The sequence below is a fragment of the Melanotaenia boesemani genome, chromosome 14, assembly GCF_017639745.1.
Source record: "Melanotaenia boesemani isolate fMelBoe1 chromosome 14, fMelBoe1.pri, whole genome shotgun sequence".
NCBI classification, from domain to species: domain Eukaryota; kingdom Metazoa; phylum Chordata; class Actinopteri; order Atheriniformes; family Melanotaeniidae; genus Melanotaenia; species Melanotaenia boesemani.
Window position 1 is genome coordinate 2,270,795 of NC_055695.1, and position 19,515 is coordinate 2,290,309.

Consider the following 19,515-nt stretch of genomic DNA (forward strand, 5'->3'; position numbering starts at 1 on the left):
TCGGATCCACCTTCTAGTACCGGTCGTCCTCTTCATCAGGACCGCCTTCTAGTACCGGTCGTCCTCTTCATCAGGTCCACCTTCTAGTACCGGGTCGTCCTCTTCATCGGATCCACCTTCTAGTACCGGGTCGTCCTCTTCATCAGGTCCACCTTCTAGTACCGGGTCGTCCTCTTCATCGGATCCACCTTCTAGTACCGGTCGTCCTCTTCATCAGGACCGCCTTCTAGTACCGGGTCGTCCTCTTCATCAGGACCGCCTTCTAGTACCGGGTCGTCCTCTTCATCAGGACCACCTTCTAGTACCGGGTCGTCCTCTTCATCGGATCCACCTTCTAGTACCGGGTCCTCCTCTTCATCAGGTCCACCTTCTAGTACCGGGTCGGACCTTTTTAATCCTGGTGTGATAGATGAAGCAGGTGGTGGAAACCTTCCTCAGAGGTTTTCTCCATATTAACATGACAGCATCACACAGTTGCTGCAGGTTTGTCGGCTGCATCCATGATGAGAATCTCCCGTTCCACCACATCCCAAAGCTGCTCTACTGGACTGAGATCTGGTGGCTGTGGAGGCCGTTGGAGTCCAGTGAACTCATCGTCATGTTCTAGAAAGCAGGTGGAGATGATCTGAGCTTTGTGACATGGTGCATTATCCTGCTGGAAGTAGCATCAGAAGATGCTCCACTGTGGTCATAAAGGGATGGACATGGTCAGCAACAATACTCAGGTAGGCTGTGCTGGTTAAACCAGGCCACGTTGGTACTAAGGGGCCCAACGTGGACCAAGAAAATCTCCCCCCACCATTACACCAGCAGCAGCCTGAAGCGTTGATCCAAGGCAAGATGGATCCATGTTTTCATGATGTTTCCAGCAGATTCTGAGCCTAACATCTGAATGTGGAGCTGAAATGGAGACTCATCAGACCAGCAACGTTTCTCCATCTTCTATTGTCCAGTGTTGGTGAGTGTGTGTGAATTGTCGCCTCAGTTTCCTGTTCTTAGCTGGCAGGAGGCACCCGGTGTGTCTTCTGCTGCTTCCTGGTCCATCTGCTTCCAGGCTGGACGTGTTGTGTTCAGAGATGCTGTTCTGGTGGGAACCGGTGCCACGTTCAAAGTCACGTAAATCCTCTTTCTTCCTTGTTCTGATGCTCAGGTTGAACTTCATCAAGTTGTCTCCACCGCGTCTACATGCTGCCGTGTGATTGGCTGGTTAGATATTTGTATTAACAGGAAGTAGAACGGGTGGAGCTGATGAAGAGGACGGTGAATATAGCTGACGTAGTCACACCATTTAAAGTCTTCAGCTTCCTGTTTGCAGGACAACCAACAAAAGACAACAAACACGGCAGATGTGGTTTTTTCCCTTTTATTAAAAAGGTTTTTTTCTTGTTGCCCCAAAACATTTTAACAAATTGAACATGCATAAAAATACATCTGGTCAAAGACCACCTTTCCTCTCACAGCAACTAAATCTTTTCATCATTTTTTAATATGTACACACATGAGCCACACACACTCAGAGAAACACTCTTCTGGGGAATTCTACAAAAACGAACTTGATCATTTTACACCTGATTTGAGGACAAGTTGTCCACTTTGGTTCCTCTTATTGCTTCAGAAAATACCAACAGTGAGATTTTCAGCTGTTAATTTGCTCTGTTTTCATATTTAAATGAGTCACAAACAGCAAAGAGAGGCCGTTAAAACTGATTGTCAGAAACCGGACGCGTTCATCCAGATGTCGGTTCAGTGAAATGAATTTAGTCGAACAGCTAAAACAGACGTCATGGCACTTGGATATCCAGGCCTACATTTTCCAGAAAAAGCTACCAACAAGGCTCATATTGCACAGTCACCCAAAGGATTGCATATTTCAGAGAAAGCCTCGGTTCATGCACGAAACAGAAGAGTTAAACAGCTGAAGACTTCTGAAGAATTCATCTCAGAAGATCTGGAGCAGCTGTATGATTTTCACCTACCACAAAACAAACGTCAACATTTCTAAAACATTTGAAAATGAATAATAATTCATGGTCCATTTTTCTGGTTCCCCCCCGAGTGAAATGTCTTGTCTTTTGGACCGTTTACTAAAAGAATAAAAGCTAACCCTGTGAAACGGGTGGTGTAATATTTGCTGGTTGACGTAAAGATGCAGCAGATCAGCTTCATGCTGGTTCAGCAGGTCATTTCTAAATATTTAGCAGCTACTCCGAAGTTGACGGAGTTGGAAGCTACAGATGCTGAACTATAAGGAGGTCCGAAAATGCCAAAATTAAAAATAAAAACAGAAATATAAAAATGGCTTAATAAATTAGATAAAATTAGCTGAAACAAACTTTATTTATCCCAGAGTGAAACTGTAAGAACTAGTTAATGTGTAATATTATAATACAAGATATTAATTAGTATTAATAACTACAAATATACTAATTAATTATATAAACCAAATAATGTCAGTAAATTATACAACTTTAGCTTTTTTCCATCAAGTAATTTAGAAAATGTAAATTAAATTGATATTTCCAGTGATTTTTAGCTGTTTTTATTTAACTTTGAATTAATAATCCTATTCATTTACTTTTCCACCTAATTACCAGTTGAATTTTATTTATTTAATTGGTGCTATTTTAGTTAATTTTTTTTTATTTTTATCTCTGTATTTATTTAATTTGTTTATTGTCTTGTTTTTTATTCAGTCATATTTACTTCACAATTATTTCCAATTTTGCGTTTTCTTCTCTATTTTATATTTCCAAACAAATTTATTCCTGTCATCATTTTACATTCCTCTCTACATTTCTGCCTTATTAAGTAAATTAAGGGTGTGGTTTTTCATGCAGAGGCCCTAAAAAAGTAAATAAATAAGGGTATTAATAACCAGTTGAACGTTACAATAAAAATGTCAACGTCACATCTTTTGTGTAATTTTTTGGCTTATTAAGACATTTATTGAGCAATTTCTATATTTTTTAAGTTATTTTATTTTGGCAGCTTCGTTCCTCCATAGATTATTATTACCTCTATTTTACTGTTTTCAGTATTTGGTCATTTTCGGGACAATTTTTGGTAAAGATAGGACAATATTAGAACAAGTCTGCTGTCCAGACAGGAAGTATGGCTTTGTTTCCACAACCTGCTCCGACCAATCACACCTCCTGTACACCAGGCACACAGGAAGCACTTCGAAGCCTGTTTCTGGTGTCAGGTGCATCGTCTTCCTCTCAGATCTCTGTGAAGTCGGCTTCTGATCAGCAGCCTCTGGTTTATGAGCCGAGGTATAAACCCGATTTCATGTTTTGTTTTTTTTTTATGACAGGATAATCTACAAGAAGCCGCAAACATTTCTGTCATTTTCAGCACGAACTGGCGATGGTGACTACAGGAAGACCGCCTGCAGAGGGCGATGGTGGCGAGCTGGTCTGTGGGCAGCAGAGGAGGAAGAAGAGCTGGAGGATGAAGGTGGAGGTGTCAGGACACTCCAACCAGGAGAGGAGGAGAGCTCACCGAAGCCTCCTGAGTTTTCACCTGGAAGAGAAAACGAGACGTTCAGCAGGTCGACGAGCAGAAAGTTTTACATTTAGTTTAGTTTTACATTTGAGAACTTTAATCAGACTTTATTTATACAAATATTTTCTTACAAAACTAAATAAAGTATAAAGTCCAAATGTAGAAATAAATAAAAAGAAAACAAAAAACCTTTGACTCAAAAGAGACATTAAAACAGTAAAAACAATAAGAAAGACATTCTGTCCCACCCGGCGTTTTAAACGTTCAGAGGTTCAGAAGAGTCGTAACGGTGACGAAATGAGGAAAATAAAAAGAAAAAATCCCAGAAAATAGTGTTTAGAAACACAAGAGGCCGACGGAAAGTTGCACGGTCAGTAAGTTGGATTTCTTTTTCCAGTTAGAATAAAAAGTAGCCCGTTAGTGAAAGGCTGAAATGCGAATAATTAAATAAATTGAAATCAAACTGAAACATCAAATTAAATCAATTTAAATTCCCAAAAAGTAAAAACATAAAAAAATCTGGGGATAAAAATGAATCAATAAGAATGAGAATTTAAATAAAAAATTAAAACGAGTTAAAAGGGCAGGTACAACTATAAATTCTGAACAAATATTCAGTGTAAACTGACCTGGCAAACCTCAGATGTCCGTGTGTCAGTGAACGCAGCATGTAATGTACTTTTATATGTTACTCTACATCAGTGGCGGCTGGCCAGTAGAGGGCGCTAGGGCGCCGCCCCACCACTCACACCTCCCCACAAGAAAAAAAAATTAAATAAAATACTTTGAAATATATGTATATCTTTTTTAGATGAGCAAGATAAATAATATTAGCGAGTAAATTTGTTGTGTTCATCTACGTTATTTAAAGTTACTGATTGGCCACGTGTTTCCTCCCCCGGCGCAAAAATCTTTACTCATAGACTCTCGCTGTAAGTTGAACATGCGCAGTTGCTTCTCTTCAATGCAAGAGATAGGAGCTTCTCAGGGCAGCTCTTCTGCGCCCAAAGCTGAATTTGCATATCCCTGCCCGGACTAAGCTGCGGGATGACGTCACTATCGTCCGTGACAAGGTGCGCCAGAGTGAGTCGGAGAAGAAGAAGAAATGGCTAACGACAAATTGAGTAATTCAGTAAAATCACTTATAACAAAACCATTTGAGAGGAGGACATTTCAAGAGAAGCTTGAAGTGAAACAGCTTGGGCCTGATCAGCCAGATATTTCCATCAATCAGCAGTCCAAAGACAGAGGGAGACGGTACACCCGGTCATTTCCAGGACCTGGTTTAGCAACAAGGCTTGGCTAACTGCATGTAGCGACGCTCATGCTTTATTCTGCTTTCCTTGCCTCCTTTTTCAAACACCCGGATCAGACCCAGCATGGATTCAGACAGGTATGACTGATTTAAGGAGGAGGGGTTCATGTTTCATGGTCTGTAATGTTACCATGGTGGTTTGTCTACTCGTGACATTTTCTGTTGATTTTTTTACACAGAAATGACAAAATACTTTGTTGAAGTTCCACAGCTGCTGCACGACCGTCTCACTCTCTTTATTTAACTAGCTGACTAGCAGTGTTACCAACTCCTCAGTAAGAAAAGCAGCTATTGGCGGTCCTAAAAGTCGCTAAATGACCTCATCTAATTTGCACAATCAACCTGGTACATTGAAACGGACGCTTCACCGGAGAGGAATAATGTAATATCCATCTCCACGTTTAAAACAGCCTCGCTGGCCAAAGTGCTTCACACCAAAATAAAAGTAATGAGAGTAAAAAGTAAAGTATAAAACACATGATCAGCCAATAAAACAGTTAAATTAGTATAAAAAAATACCCACAAATGATTTAAATGATCAGAAATTATTTAAAAACAGCAAGTGAAGAGGCCTTCTGAATACATGGAGGAAACTGGTTCCACTGGTTCTCTTGGTTGAGGGAACGGTTAGAAGTGAGCGGTCTGCTGACCGGAGGGAGCATGACATGTTTGAATGGATGGTCTGATAGATGCTGCGGGGCGAGGCTGTGGAGGCATTTGAAAACAGATTAAAGAATTTTTAAACGAACGGGTAGCCAGTGGAGGGGAGCAGAGACCGGAGTAACGTGCTCTCGTTGTTAAAGTCGAGCTGCTGCCGATGGAGGGAGGTCCGACTGAGCCCAGCGTGAAGTGTGTTGTTAGAAAAATATCCTAAAGCCACTAAAACACAGGCAGCAACATGTGCAGGCATCTTCATGTCAGAAATATAAATAGACCAAAAACATAAAAGCTTAAAATACTAAAAACCTTCAACCTTATTAGAGTTGAAAGCCAAAGAAAAAAAGCAGGTTTAAAGAAAGGATCTAAAGGCATGGGGGGGCCTATGAGTTAACAGATAAAACTGCTTCCTGCAGCTTCATCGTGGTATCAGACGGCAAGCCAGAGGAATGTACCTTCAATAGGCCAGGGGTGTGAGGAAGAGGAGGAGGAGGAAGGTGAGGGGGTGGAAGGAGGAACGGAGGGAGAAGATTGGCGAAAGAAGGAGATCCTGAGTTTGTTCTCCTGAGGAGACTCAGCCAGAGTCAGGAGGGAGAAACAGAAATGGAGAAGAGGAGGAGAGTTTTCACTTTCAGCTCATCATCACCATCATCATCATCCTCACCTCTGACCTCATGAACTCACCTCTAAGTTGGTCTTGGCTTTCTTCAAGACGTCCCGTGTTCTCGACACTGTAAAGAAACAAGCAGACGTGTGAGTGGAGCTGCAGATGCTGCTTGGTGTGTTTATGCTGAGTCATTAAAAACAATCCTGGTGTTTTTATAGGAACGAGGGAACATGAGGAAGGAGGGAACATGAGGAAGGAGGGAACATGAGGAACGAGGGAACATGAGGAAGGAGGGAACATGAGGAAGGAGGGAACATGAGGAAGGAGGGAACATGAGGAACGAGGAAACATGAGGAAGGAGGGAACATGAGGAACGAGGGAACATGAGGAAGGAGGGAACATGAGGAAGGAGGGAACATGAGGAACGAGGGAACATGAGGAAGGAGGGAACATGAGGAAGGAGGGAACATGAGGAACGAGGGAACATGAGGAACGAGGGAACATGAGGAAGGAGGGAACATGAGGAACGAGGGAACATGAGGAAGGAGGGAACATGAGGAAGGAGGGAACATGAGGAAGGAGGGAACATGAGGAAGGAGGGAACATGAGGAACGAGGAAACATGAGGAAGGAGGGAACATGAGGAACGAGGGAACATGAGGAAGGAGGGAACATGAGGAAGGAGGGAACATGAGGAACGAGGGAACATGAGGAACGAGGGAACATGAGGAAGGAGGGAACATGAGGAACGAGGGAACATGAGGAAGGAGGGAACATGAGGAACGAGGGAACATGAGGAACGAGGGAACATGAGGAAGGAGGGAACATGAGGAAGGAGGGAACATGAGGAACGAGGAAACATGAGGAACGAGGGAACATGAGGAAGGAGGGAACATGAGGAACGAGGGAACATGAGGAACGAGGAAACATGAGGAACGAGGGAACATGAGGAAGGAGGGAACATGAGGAACGAGGAAACATGAGGAAGGAGGGAACATGAGGAACGAGGGAACATGAGGAAGGAGGGAACATGAGGAACGAGGGAACATGAGGAAGGAGGAAACATGAGGAAGGAGGGAACATGAGGAAGGAGGGAACATGAGGAACGAGGGAACATGAGGAAGGAGGAAACATGAGGAAGGAGGGAACATGAGGAAGGAGGGAACATGAGGAACGAGGGAACATGAGGAACGAGGAAACATGAGGAACGAGGGAACATGAGGAACGAGGGAACATGAGGAAGGAGGGAACATGAGGAACGAGGAAACATGAGGAAGGAGGGAACATGAGGAACGAGGGAACATGAGGAAGGAGGGAACATGAGGAACGAGGGAACATGAGGAAGGAGGAAACATGAGGAAGGAGGGAACATGAGGAAGGAGGGAACATGAGGAACGAGGGAACATGAGGAAGGAGGGAACATGAGGAAGGAGGGAACATGAGGAAGGAGGGAACATGAGGAACGAGGGAACATGAGAAAGGAGGGAACATGAGGAACGAGGAAACATGAGGAAGGAGGGAACATGAGGAACGAGGGAACATGAGGAAGGAGGGAACATGAGGAAGGAGGGAACATGAGGAACGAGGGAACATGAGGAAGGAGGGAACATGAGGAACGAGGAAACATGAGGAACGAGGGAACATGAGGAAGGAGGGAACATGAGGAAGGAGGGAACATGAGGAAGGAGGGAACATGAGGAACGAGGGAACATGAGGAAGGAGGGAACATGAGGAACGAGGAAACATGAGGAACGAGGGAACATGAGGAAGGAGGGAACATGAGGAACGAGGGAACATGAGGAAGGAGGGAACATGAGGAAGGAGGGAACATGAGGAACGAGGAAACATGAGGAACGAGGGAACATGAGGAAGGAGGGAACATGAGGAAGGAGGGAACATGAGGAACGAGGGAACATGAGGAAGGAGGGAACATGAGGAAGGAGGGAACATGAGGAACTCACGCTGGCTGACTATAAAGTGCTCCATGCTATCTTTGGTGAGGTTGGAGCTCCTCAGTCTCTCCACGGTGTCCTTTAGATCCTGCTCTCGCTCTGAGAGCTTCAGACGGAGAGAAGCGACCTCCTCCCTCAGAGACTGATCCTAAACACAAACACAGAGAAGGTTCAGTGGAGATCCACAAGCTCTGGCCCACAGAACAGGAGGATTTAACGTGCAGCAGCCTGTTGATACGAAGGCACGTTTATCTGCAGGGCGATTCAAAATGCTTCACAGAGAGCAAGAAGCATCATTTTACATGAAAAACAAAAGAAAAGGAAAGAACACTGGATAAAAAACAGGATTAAAACATGATCAAATTTAAAGATTCCAGCTTAAAGAACCAGATGCAGATCTGGACTCTAAATAAAAACTAGTCCATGCAGCAGAGAACAGGTGGGTCTTTAACCTGGATCTAAATAAACTGAGTGTTTCAGCTGATCTGAGGCTTTCTGGGAGTTTGTTCCAGACATGTGGAGCATAGAAGCTGAATGCAGCTTCTCCATGTCTGGTTCTGACTCTGGAACTGATAAGAAACTGGATCCAGATGACCTGAGGGTTCTGGTAGGTCCATACTGGGTTAAGAGGTCTCTGATGTATGTTGGTCCTAAACCATTCAGATCTTTCTAGACCAGCAGCAGAACTTTAAAGTCTATCCTCTGATGGACCAGCAGCCAGTGTAAAGACCTCAGAGCTGGACTGATGTGGTCCACTTTCTTGGTCTTAGTGAGGACTGGAGCAGCAGAGTTCTGGATCAGCTGCAGGTGTCTGACTGATGTTTTAGGTAGAACCTGTAAAAACACTGTTACAATAATCAAGCCGACTAAAGATGGAAGCTGGACTAGTTTTTCCAGGTCCTGCTGAGTCATCAGCAACGTAGATAAATTAGGAATGTGCACGACTAACCAATCAGACTGTTCGGTGGAACGGTGCACTGTTTCTTTAAAAGCTGACTAGTGTTGAAAAGAACATCGTTGCCTCTTTAAGAGAGAGCGCTGACGAGGCGGTGGCGCGACAGAGCGAGAGCGAGGGGTGCTATCAAGCAGAAAAAGTTAGCTGTTAGAAACTGTCCTGCAGGTTTTAGAGGTTCTCCACCAGCTTACTCTGCAAAAGCCTGGTAATAACCTGTTAATCAGCTGTGCTGCACCAGGTAAACATGTAAAACCTGCAGGACAGTGGTCCTCAAGGACAGGAGTTGTCCCTCAATGTTGTATCGCACCGCGTCCTATCAAATGTAGGATATCGTGTTTTATTACATCATATTTCATTGTTTAATAATAACATATTGGATTGTATCATTTTGTGAGTTGAATCATTTTGCACTTCATTACATTATATCTGGTAATCTGTTGTGTACGTGGTGTCGTATCGTATAAATTACATAACATTGCATAACACTGTCACTTCAAACCAAAATAAATTAAACGAAAATTTAAATTCGGATTTTTAGAGTTTGTTAAAAGGACTCCGACCTGTTTGGTTTCCTCAGAGTCGGGCAGAGCTGCTCTCCAGAACATCCGGAGCAGGGAATCCACCTCCTGCAGGATCTGTTTCAGAGTTTTAGTGTCTGACAGAAGCTTTCTGAAACGTCCCAAATCCAAGGGCTGAGAAAAGACAAAGCAGCAGGTCAGAAGTCAGAAATGCATTCCCACAACATCTCTCTTTGTTCCAAGCACAGAATAAAAAGACAATAAAGGGTTCGATAAGCCCAGACTGCTTTAAGGCTGAGACAGAAGACTGACCCACGTGTGCAGGTAAAAGGGAGGAATGAAATGAACACTGCAGCTCTGTAACATCTGTCATCTGTCGTAACCTAAAACCAGCTTATTTTAACCTCTTGGTCTTCAGCGCATTCCTGCTTCCTCTCACCTCAAGCAGGCGAATCTCCTGTGAGGCGTTCAGGGAACGGAGGACAGCCTCCATCTTCAGGAGAAGTGAACTCCCCTCCAGCAGCTGCTGCTGTAGAGCCTCAAAGTCCTCAGTGTGGCCGACCACGTGGCGGCCATGACGGTTGGCAGAAGAGCCGTTCAGGGCGCAACCCTGAAGAGTCGCAGCTGCTGAGGAAGGAAGCGAGAAAATCAGGAAGAAAACTTTTACACCGACTGGTTCCAATAACTTTTATTTGAGGTTTTGGAGCAAAATCATTAAAAACATCCCGTGTTGGATCTGAACCTGCCTCATCCACACACCTGCAGCGTTTTCATGTCAGTAGACACACACCCACCCTGTGACAAGGCAGGGGGATTAATCCTGCTATTTATTATCAGATTTATCTGATTATTGATTAGAATTTCCCTTCAGTGAAGTTTTTCTTTTTTTTCTGTAATTTAATTTCATTAATCTCGTCCTCATTCAGCTGCTCAGCATCTGTTTGCTCTTCGCCGGCTTTCCTGACCTGTAAATATTCTACAGCTTTACATTCATGACTGACTGATCGTGTGATAGAAAGTCCAGCTCCCTTTCACTGAGCTTTGACATGAAACCTGAGCTGAGACGGGTTAGTTAAGCTGGTTAACCGGATGTTGTCCTGGACCTGCTTCAGAAACTCCTGCATGAAGACAAAGTGGCTTCAAAACGTCGGAGACAACACGGCTACAAGAAGTAAAATAAAACAACGACCACGTTTCTGCTTTTATCTAAAAACACCAGAACAGAAAACTTTAGTTTTATCATTTATTATTTTATTTACTTACTCTCTGACTTATTTATTTGTTTAACCATAAATTTACTGACTTATTTATATATTTTTATTTGTTTTTCATGTAAATATTTTTCTTCCTGCACATTTACTTTTGCAATCATTCATATTTAACTCTGGAGAACTCTGCAGAACTCTGGAGAACTAGTTCAGATGGACCTGAGCGTCTCACCCTGATCAGCTGATCTTGTTTCCTGTTTCTGACCCGAACACGGAGGAGACGAAGGAACGGTGAGTCCCGTGTCCCTCACAGGCGGAGAGAGGACGTTGTCTGTAGAGATAAATTTCCACCATGAATTTCTGGTAATTTCCTTTTCTTTCCCGTTTCAGGTGTGAGACAAACTGACCAACGAAGAGCCGCCCACCGGCTCCGGGCCGAGCATCTCTTTGTCCAATCAGCTGCTGCTCCAGCTGGAGGTGAAGCTCTTTGGGGTGGAAGCTGGTGGCATGGCGTCCGGCATGGACGCCGTCCCTCATCTGACCTGCTAGGAAACAAAGATGGAAGATGAAAACAACATTTTGGAACTTGTTGATAAAATAGTTATTTTCAGCCCATGACTGGGAAGCAGATTTAACTCCTTCCCTCCCCAGGAATAACGTCCTACTGCCCGTCCATATCACAGCCAAACTGAACTGTCTGCTCTCTAACCATCTGGTTAAGAACCAGCGTGATTGGTTGTAGAAGAGGCCCAGCTGTCGGCTACATGCTGATGAAACTGCGGGAAGAACATCGCTGTCCTCGAGCCCTCGTCATCATACTGAAAACCCGCCTCGGTTCAGTTGGCCCGAGCATGGTGTGCATGGTCCAGAGGTCCTCAAAGGCTGTAGCTATGGAAACCACGTACCGAGCATGAAAACGAGCAGCTGATTGGCTGCGTGTTGATGATTCTTACCTGAGCGTGTGTTTGGAGTGACTTCACACACTCTGCAATACGCCTGCAGATCACACTGAAGAGAGTGGACCAAACCGCGGCTCTCGCTCAGCTGCTGCTGGAGGACGGTCATCTCATGCTGGAGCCTGTCCACACAAACATGCAGGACATAAAGTTTCTCTTTGCTTTTACAGGTCCAGGACTAGAAGTCATCTAACCATCCAAAACCCGGCTGAAGGGCCCCTATGACCCCTAAAAGAGGAGTGGAGGGGTTAAACACATACCTGTTGATGGTTTCCTGATTCCTCTGTTTGTCCTGTTTCAGCTGCGCCACCTCTAGGCCGCGGGCTTCAGCCTCAGCTTGCAGCTTCCTGCTTTTCTCCGCGCATCTCTCTGCTTCTAGCTCCGCCTCCTTGAGCCTGGCCCTCTCCAGGAGCATGGCCTCCCTAAGCTGCTCCGCCTCTGTGCTGCCCTCTGCAGGTGACGTATGACAGATCAGAAAAGTTTCACATCTTTAATAAAAAAATATACTGACATTATCCGTCATAATACATCAACAGATGTGCTTCTGATCATAAATATATTTAAAATAATTCATAATTCATGCAATTTTTACTAAAAAATAAGGTACAATTTAATGTAAATGAGGTTTATTATGCCATACATTATAAAAATTAATGTTAAAATGTGGTAATGGGCTGGAAAGAAGCTGACTAAAAGGTGCAACACAAAAGTTTTTGATAATATTATATTTCATGCTTTATAAAAAAAGTCAAATCATTTTGTCAATTTTTTTGATAACTCATTTTAAATGGTTTAATAACAATATCCTGTCTAAGCTTGGACACAAATCTGATCAATATTTGTGCCTCTGTAATAACTGTAGTGAAAATAATAAAAGTGTTTTTATCTTAATGCTTTGGAAACAAGTTTACTAAAAAGGTAAATTTATACCTCCGGCTTTATAAGTATTAAAACAGAACAGGTTAGTTTGACCTGGAGGATAAAAGCTGCGCAGTCAATGGGAAGATAACACCAGGTTTATGTTTGATTTTGAGGATGACTCTGAGAGGAAGTCGGGTGGTGGAGGGGAGCATCAGTACCTCTGGTGGCCTGCTTCAGCTGGGTCTGCAGACTGACGTTCTCCTCCTTCAGGAATCTCACCTCAGAGGAAAGCTGGCTGACTGAGTCCAGACCCTGGATGTAGATGTTGGTGGGAGCTCCTGTGGAGGAAAAGGAGGCAGAGGAACCTTTACTTTTATGTCTGGGTGTCACCGGGTTTCGTAGAAGACTTCAGAGAGATATTTAATTTCTTAATGTTTCTTTGTTTGTGCTTTGATGGTTTAATTCCCTAAGATGTGGTTAGCATTTAAATGTGACGTTACATCAGTTCGGTGTGACAGGAACCAGCGCATTGTAAACCAGAATGTGTATGGTGAGCCTCTTCTTGATTGGCTGGAAAATTCCTTTTGTTTGTGATGTTTTAGGTGTTCCAGTTGTCTAGATCATGAAACTAATGCAGGATACTTCAGGGTTTTTCATAAAGTTGTAAAAAAGGAGAGGGACCCAAGGATTTAATGAAAAGATGCAGAGAGAAGTGTTTGTGAACCTTTGGATGGGATTACAAGGTGTTTTGTCATCGTTAATCATCAGTAAAGATAAAGTTCAGCAGTGAGGGAACGTCTTATATTTAGTTTTTATGTTTATGTAAAGTCTGTGGAGATAAACATGAACATCACCATCCTCCGTCCTCCCGATGAGGACAGCACGACATGTTAATACGTTACACTACAATGTGGAACCAAAAAACACGTTGTTCCAGATGGTTCCAGATATCAGGAGCCGGCCCAGAAGCAGATGGTTCCAGAAATCAAGAACTGGTCAAGAAGCAGATGGTTCCAGATGTCAGGAACCGGTCCAGAAGCAGATGGTTCCAGATATCAAGAACCGGTCAAGAAGCAGATGGTTCCAGATATCAGGAGCCGGCCCAAAAGCAGATGGTTCCAGATATCAGAACCGGTCAAAAAGCAGATGGTTCCAGATATCAGGAGCCGGCCCAAAAGCAGATGGTTCCAGATATCAGAACCGGTCAAGAAGCAGATGGTTCCAGATATCAAGAACCGGCCCAGAAGCAGATGGTTCCAGATATCAAGAACCAGTCAAGAAGCAGATGGTTCCAGATATCAGGAGCCGGTCCAGAAGCAGATGGTTCCAGATATCAGGAGCCGATCCAGAAGCAGATGGTTCCAGATATCAAGAACCGGTCGAGAGGCAGATGGTTCCAGATATCAAGAACCGGTCCAGAGGCAGATGGTTCCAGATATCAAGAACCGGTCCAGAAGCAGATGGTTCCAGATATCAGGAGCCGATCCAGAAGCAGATGGTTCCAGATATCAAGAACCGGTCCAGAGGCAGATGGCTCCAGATATCAGGAACCGATCCAGAAGCAGATGTTTCCAGATATCAAGAACCGGTCCAGAGACAGATGTTTCCAGATATCAGGAGCCGGCCCAAAAGTAGATGGTTCCAGATATCAGAACCGGTCAAGAAGCAGATGGTTCCAGATATCAAGAACCGGCCCAGAAGCAGATGGTTCCAGATATCAGGAGCCAGTCCAGAAGCAGATGGTTCCAGATATCAGGAGCTGATCCAGAAGCAGATGGTTCCAGATATCAAGAACCGGTCCAGAGGCAGATGGTTCCAGATATCAAGAACCGGTCCAGAGGCAGATGGTTCCAGATATCAGGAGCCGATCCAGAAGCAGATGGTTCCAGATATCAGAACCGGTCAAGAAGCAGATGGTTCCAGATATCAGGAGCCGGCCCAAAAGCAGATGGTTCCAGATATCAGAACCGGTCAAGAAGCAGATGGTTCCAGATATCAAGAACCGGTCCAGAAGCAGATGGTTCCAGATATCAGGAGCTGATCCAGAAGCAGATGGTTCCAGATATCAAGAACCGGTCCAGAAGCAGATGGTTCCAGATATCAGGAGCCGATCCAGAAGCAGATGGTTCCAGATATCAAGAACCGGTCCAGAGGCAGATGGTTCCAGATATCAAGAACCGGTCCAGAGGCAGATGGTTCTAGATATCAGGAGCCGATCCAGAAGCAGATGGTTCCAGATATCAAGAACCGGTCCAGAGGCAGATGGTTCCAGATATCAAGAACCGGTCCAGAGGCAGATGGTTCCAGATATCAGGAGCCGGTCCAGAAGTAGATGGTTCCAGATATCAGGAGCCGGTCCAGAAGCAGATGGTTCCAGATATCAAGAACCGGTCGAGAGGCAGATGGTTCCAGATATCAGGAGCCGGTCCAGAAGCAGATGGTTCCAGATATTAGGAACTGATACAGAGATGAAATCTTTCCTGGATGACGTAGAGGGATCTATTGCATCTTATTTATGAATGTTTTTAGTTCTCTAGAGCAAAACTTTCATCTAAACTGTGGAAACACGTTTACATTTTGTTTTTTTTGACCCCGACTTCGCTGTAAACCTGCTTTTGTTAAAAGAAAGTTTATTTCATGGCCTCCTGCTTCTCTCCAGTGAGTCTGCACTGAGGTCTTCTCTAACACACTGTGACATTATCATGATTTATTTTAGCTCATAGTTTCACATTCTGGTGCAAACAAACATATGCAGTCACACCAGGCTGGATCACTGAACGAACGAGGTCCTGAACGACATTCTGTCATATCTAGAAATAATTTTATTCTTAATTAAATTAAATTTAGGAATTAAATTTAGTCATTTGGACTCAACAAAGGTCAAAATTTGAAACAGTGGGAACCCAAACAGTTCAGACATTACATACCAGAGATGGCTCACGCGGTTTATTTCCAGAACGTTTTGATTAAACTCAGTGTAGCCTCTGAAATTTGTGCTCAGCCAAAGCGTGGAGCAGGCTGTGAAAGGGTTAACCTCCTAAAATCCTATTGAGACGTCACATATTTGGTTGTCTGCACCATCATATTAAATTCTGTGTAACTGGAACCTGTTGAACACCCACACTGCAATACGGTGTTGTCTGTTTTTAAATTTAAATTTATATTTATATCTAAATCATATATAATAAAATATGTTTAATCATTTATATATTTATCATTGTAATCCATAAAGTTCTGTCCCTACAGATGAGGACACAGCATTTTAATCTGACCGGGTTTTCTGTGTTTTTTATGTGTGTGGGACCTTTTTCTGCAGTTGTGTGAGCCAGTTTGTCCTCCAGCTGCTGCCGGAGGCGGTCGTTGGTCTGGATGGAGTCCTCCAGTCTCTGTCTCAGGCTCCGGATCTCCCTCAGGTGCTCCTTCATCAGGTCTGAACCTGCATCACAAACACAGACTCAGGGGCTGACCTGACATCACGGACGCTCTCCCGCAATCAGACCAGTTCAAACATCATCTGACTTCTTAAACTGGAGGAAAAGAAGTTGGAACAGGAGCAACAAAAGGCTGGAAAAGTAATTTGTTATAAATCAGAAACACCCGGAGGAGCATTTGACAACTAATCAGGTTACCTGGCAACAGGTCAGTAACATGACTGGGTATAAAAGGAGCATTTCAGAGAGGCAGAGTCTCTCAGAGGGAAAGATGGACAGAGGTTCACCAATCTGAGACAAACTGTGGAACAATTTCCAAAAAATGTTTGAAGATGTTAGAAGAGCCACAATCTACAGCAGGGGTGGGGAAACCCTGGTCCTGGAAGGTCATTGTCCTGTAGGTTTTAGATGTTTCCCTGCTCCAACACACCTGATTCAAAGAAAATGGATCCAACAGCTTATCCAGTTCTGCACAATGACTTGTTAAAGTGAATCAGGTGTGTTGGACCCAGAAACTCCTGGAACCTGCACCACAGCAGGCCTCAAGGACCAGAGTTCCCACCCCTGATCTATAGTGTGAAAAATCATTAAAAGATCAAAAGAACCAGAAGGAATCTCTGTGTGCATGGACAAGGCTGTTGTTAAAAGAAGTGTGGATGCTACACCATGCCGAACATCACCCTGGAACTACTTTTTCCACCGTGCCGAACATCACCCTGGAACTACTTTTTACACCGTGTTGCTGCATCAGACTCACTATCAGCTCATATTTTCCATCAAATGGTGAAATGTCTCAGTTACATCATCTGACATGCTGTTTATGTTTTCGTGATGAGATTTGGAGATAATTACATTCTGTACATGAATTGGGGTTGAAATTGAAACATCACAGATTACACATCTTTAGGTTTTAACTCTTTAACCTGTGTGGCTTGTCCCTGACTGATACCCCGACGATCCGGACGACAGGTCTGCTCCAAGTCTTGCTGATCGGGTACCATAGGTCATATCCCACAATGCACTGCTCTCCAGCACGCTGGCCCCTGGTTTCATGGCCAAGCTGGCATCCAGGCTGCTGCTACTCATGGCTCTGGTGAAGGGAGAAGGCTGGAAACTCCGGTAGGATAACGGCAGGAAACCGGAGGAATCTGCCGGCTGCTGGTGGCCAAACTGGAATCCCTGAAGAGGTTTGGACTGGGGAGTGGAAAACCCTGTAGAGAAGGGAAATGTAAACACAGTTGATCAGTATCCTTTGACGGATTATTACTGGCCATCAAAAAAATAAAAAAAGTATTAGTGCATTAGTGAGACTCAGAGGAAGGAGAGGACTGAATAGCTGAGTGGATTTCTCTTGACATTTGGAAAGTATTTTAATTAGCCGAATGAAATCTGTCTGGTTTGGAGTTTCTGAGAGCTTCAACTCTCATCAGAAATTTCAGATCACAGCAAACTCTCCTCCAGCTGGACTTCGGCTTCATTAAGCATCATGTGAAGAACCATCATGTAATGAGAAAGAAAGTACGAGAGAGACGAGGCGGATGAAGCGAAGGCGGTCGGGAGATTTGAATCATTATTAAATCACAACCAGTTCGTGAAGAAACAGTCACACAGCCCAAAATGTTCTTCTCAGCACAAGAAGCAGGTTTACAAAGTCCTGAGATAATCTGGCTGTTTGCTTTCATTGGGTATAATCGCTTTATAAACCTGTTCCCAGTGATTCCCTCGCTGGAGCTCTGAACAAACTTCAGACAGAAATTTCATCAAAACAAAATCAAACCTTAACTTACTCTGAAACTTTTGCCTTTCTCAACATTTTTACAGAAAAACCACATGGGTTTCACATGCCACCCCACCCCTGGTTTGCACATGTCAAATATATATTTGGTAAATGGGAAACATGAGGTTTTGGAACATTTTCACAGTAATAACATGTGAATCTCATGTAAATTCTCATGTGCTAACTATATAAAAACATGTGAATGCTACGTAAGCTTTCTACATATTACCTATATGAGGTTGCACATGTGAAACATATATTTTTTACATCAAAACACAACCAATGTTTTACATTTTCATGATAATAACATGTGAAACCCATGTTCATTCCTATCTCAAACCTATATAATCACATATGAATCCCACCACATGTGAAACTTTTTGTTTCATGTGCAAAATATGTTTCACATGTGCAAAACTACATGTGATCACATGTGAAACATGTAGCCTTTCTGTAAGGGGGATGTCTAACGCATCTCGACAGACTAGTAACTGAATAACTTTCATTTAGTTTAAAACTGCCTCAGTCTGAAGATCCTTCATCCACCGATCCACCCATTTGGATCTGTCGGGTTCTGTTACATCACAGTTCTGGTTGTGAGGAATTTCCAGCCTTCCCATCACATCATGCTGCTTTAACTTTACAGAGGTGGGAAGCTGGAACTTGTTATTAAATGTTATCAGCAGTTATATAATTCACTTAAAGAATAGATCATAAAGTTCTACTAGAACTTTGTTTAATCCTAAGAGCCTGAATTGAAGGCTTCTTTATTGTCTCTTGAAGCCCCTTGTTTCCTTAGATGAAGAATAAAAAATGGAAGATTTTACATTTACTTGTGAAGTTAAAAAGCAGTCATTAATCCCCATAAACCTAATCTGTGGTGCCACCAAGTCATTCCATGAAATTGGGACAATTTAGATCCATCTGACCTTCATGTCTGTATTTTATCTACTGAGTCTTGTAAGCTACAGTTAAACAGCTTTATATATAGTCTCTCCTTTGGTTCAATACGACTCGTATGAAACGAGATTTTTCCTAAAAGATCAAAATGTGGACGAGGGAAAGTGTTTGCAAATAACGTTGCCTGTCGAGTATTTATCAGTTTGGTGTGTGCTAGTGTGAGCTCTCAGGTTATTTACCGGATGCTCTCTCATGCAGTAAAAACAAGCTTCAGGAATTATTGAGTGTAAATTGTGTTCAAAATATGCTTGTATGGTAGAATCAATCTCAAGAAAAGATGGAGGAAATCTCCCGTTCATAAATAAGAAAGTCTGGGATTTGTGTTAAAGTTTAAGTGATTTGCGTTTGGTTTTAAAGAATTTCGTGTTCTGCGTGCGTTTGCTTCGTTGCTTAAAACCTAGATTTTCTGCAGGCAGAGCGCAGATAGAAAAACATTCCTCAGCAGTGAAGTGATTTTCTGTGTTTGTGCTGAGCTTGTTGTCATGCCACACACTCAAACACATTTAGTTTGTTAAGTTTAACACTCGGTTACAGAAAGACGAGCAGAAAGAGTCGGATCAACGCACTAGCTCTGTCTCCCAGCTGCTTCTGCAACATCTGCAGCTCCTGGTGCACCTCAGCCAGGGAGAAACCCACCCCTCTGCTGCTTTGGTAACGGGTTCGCAGGTTTGAGGGGTGAGGAGGGAAGGGCAACGAGGCCCTTTGGGTGAAGGAGGAAGAGGAAGGTGGAAGGGGACAGGGAGTAGAGCTCAAGACTGGAGCTGGGAGAAAAGAAGGAGAGGAGACAGACACTGAAAAGGTGAAGTCTGCAGAGA

General features: G+C 43.6%; 1 protein-coding gene across 9 annotated transcripts in view; it reads right to left on the reverse strand.

Annotated features, from left to right (window-relative positions):
• Positions 1 to 1,349: 1,349 nt before the first annotated feature.
• The window catches only part of LOC121652909 (phosphodiesterase 4D interacting protein), a 112,980-nt gene continuing 94,814 nt past the window's right edge, over positions 1,350 to 19,515 (reverse strand). For 4 of the 9 annotated variants that reach the window (XM_042006034.1, XM_042006033.1, XM_042006028.1 and 1 more), the window contains 14 exons: positions 19,267 to 19,461; positions 16,887 to 17,174; positions 15,837 to 15,968; positions 12,751 to 12,870; positions 11,932 to 12,121; positions 11,669 to 11,793; positions 11,123 to 11,260; positions 10,948 to 11,046; positions 9,947 to 10,134; positions 9,550 to 9,681; positions 8,044 to 8,182; positions 6,161 to 6,207; positions 5,932 to 6,040; positions 1,350 to 3,522 (listed from right to left, as the gene is read on the reverse strand). In XM_042006034.1, the coding sequence (XP_041861968.1) occupies positions 3,374 to 3,522; positions 5,932 to 6,040; positions 6,161 to 6,207; positions 8,044 to 8,182; positions 9,550 to 9,681; positions 9,947 to 10,134; positions 10,948 to 11,046; positions 11,123 to 11,260; positions 11,669 to 11,793; positions 11,932 to 12,121; positions 12,751 to 12,870; positions 15,837 to 15,968; positions 16,887 to 17,174; positions 19,267 to 19,461 (2,051 nt within the window). In that variant the 3' untranslated portion in view covers positions 1,350 to 3,373. The remainder of the gene's footprint in view (positions 3,523 to 5,931; positions 6,041 to 6,160; positions 6,208 to 8,043; positions 8,183 to 9,549; positions 9,682 to 9,946; positions 10,135 to 10,947; positions 11,047 to 11,122; positions 11,261 to 11,668; positions 11,794 to 11,931; positions 12,122 to 12,750; positions 12,871 to 15,836; positions 15,969 to 16,886; positions 17,175 to 19,266; positions 19,462 to 19,515) is intronic. The other 5 variants (XM_042006032.1, XM_042006029.1, XM_042006027.1 and 2 more) reach the window with 4 other exon arrangements.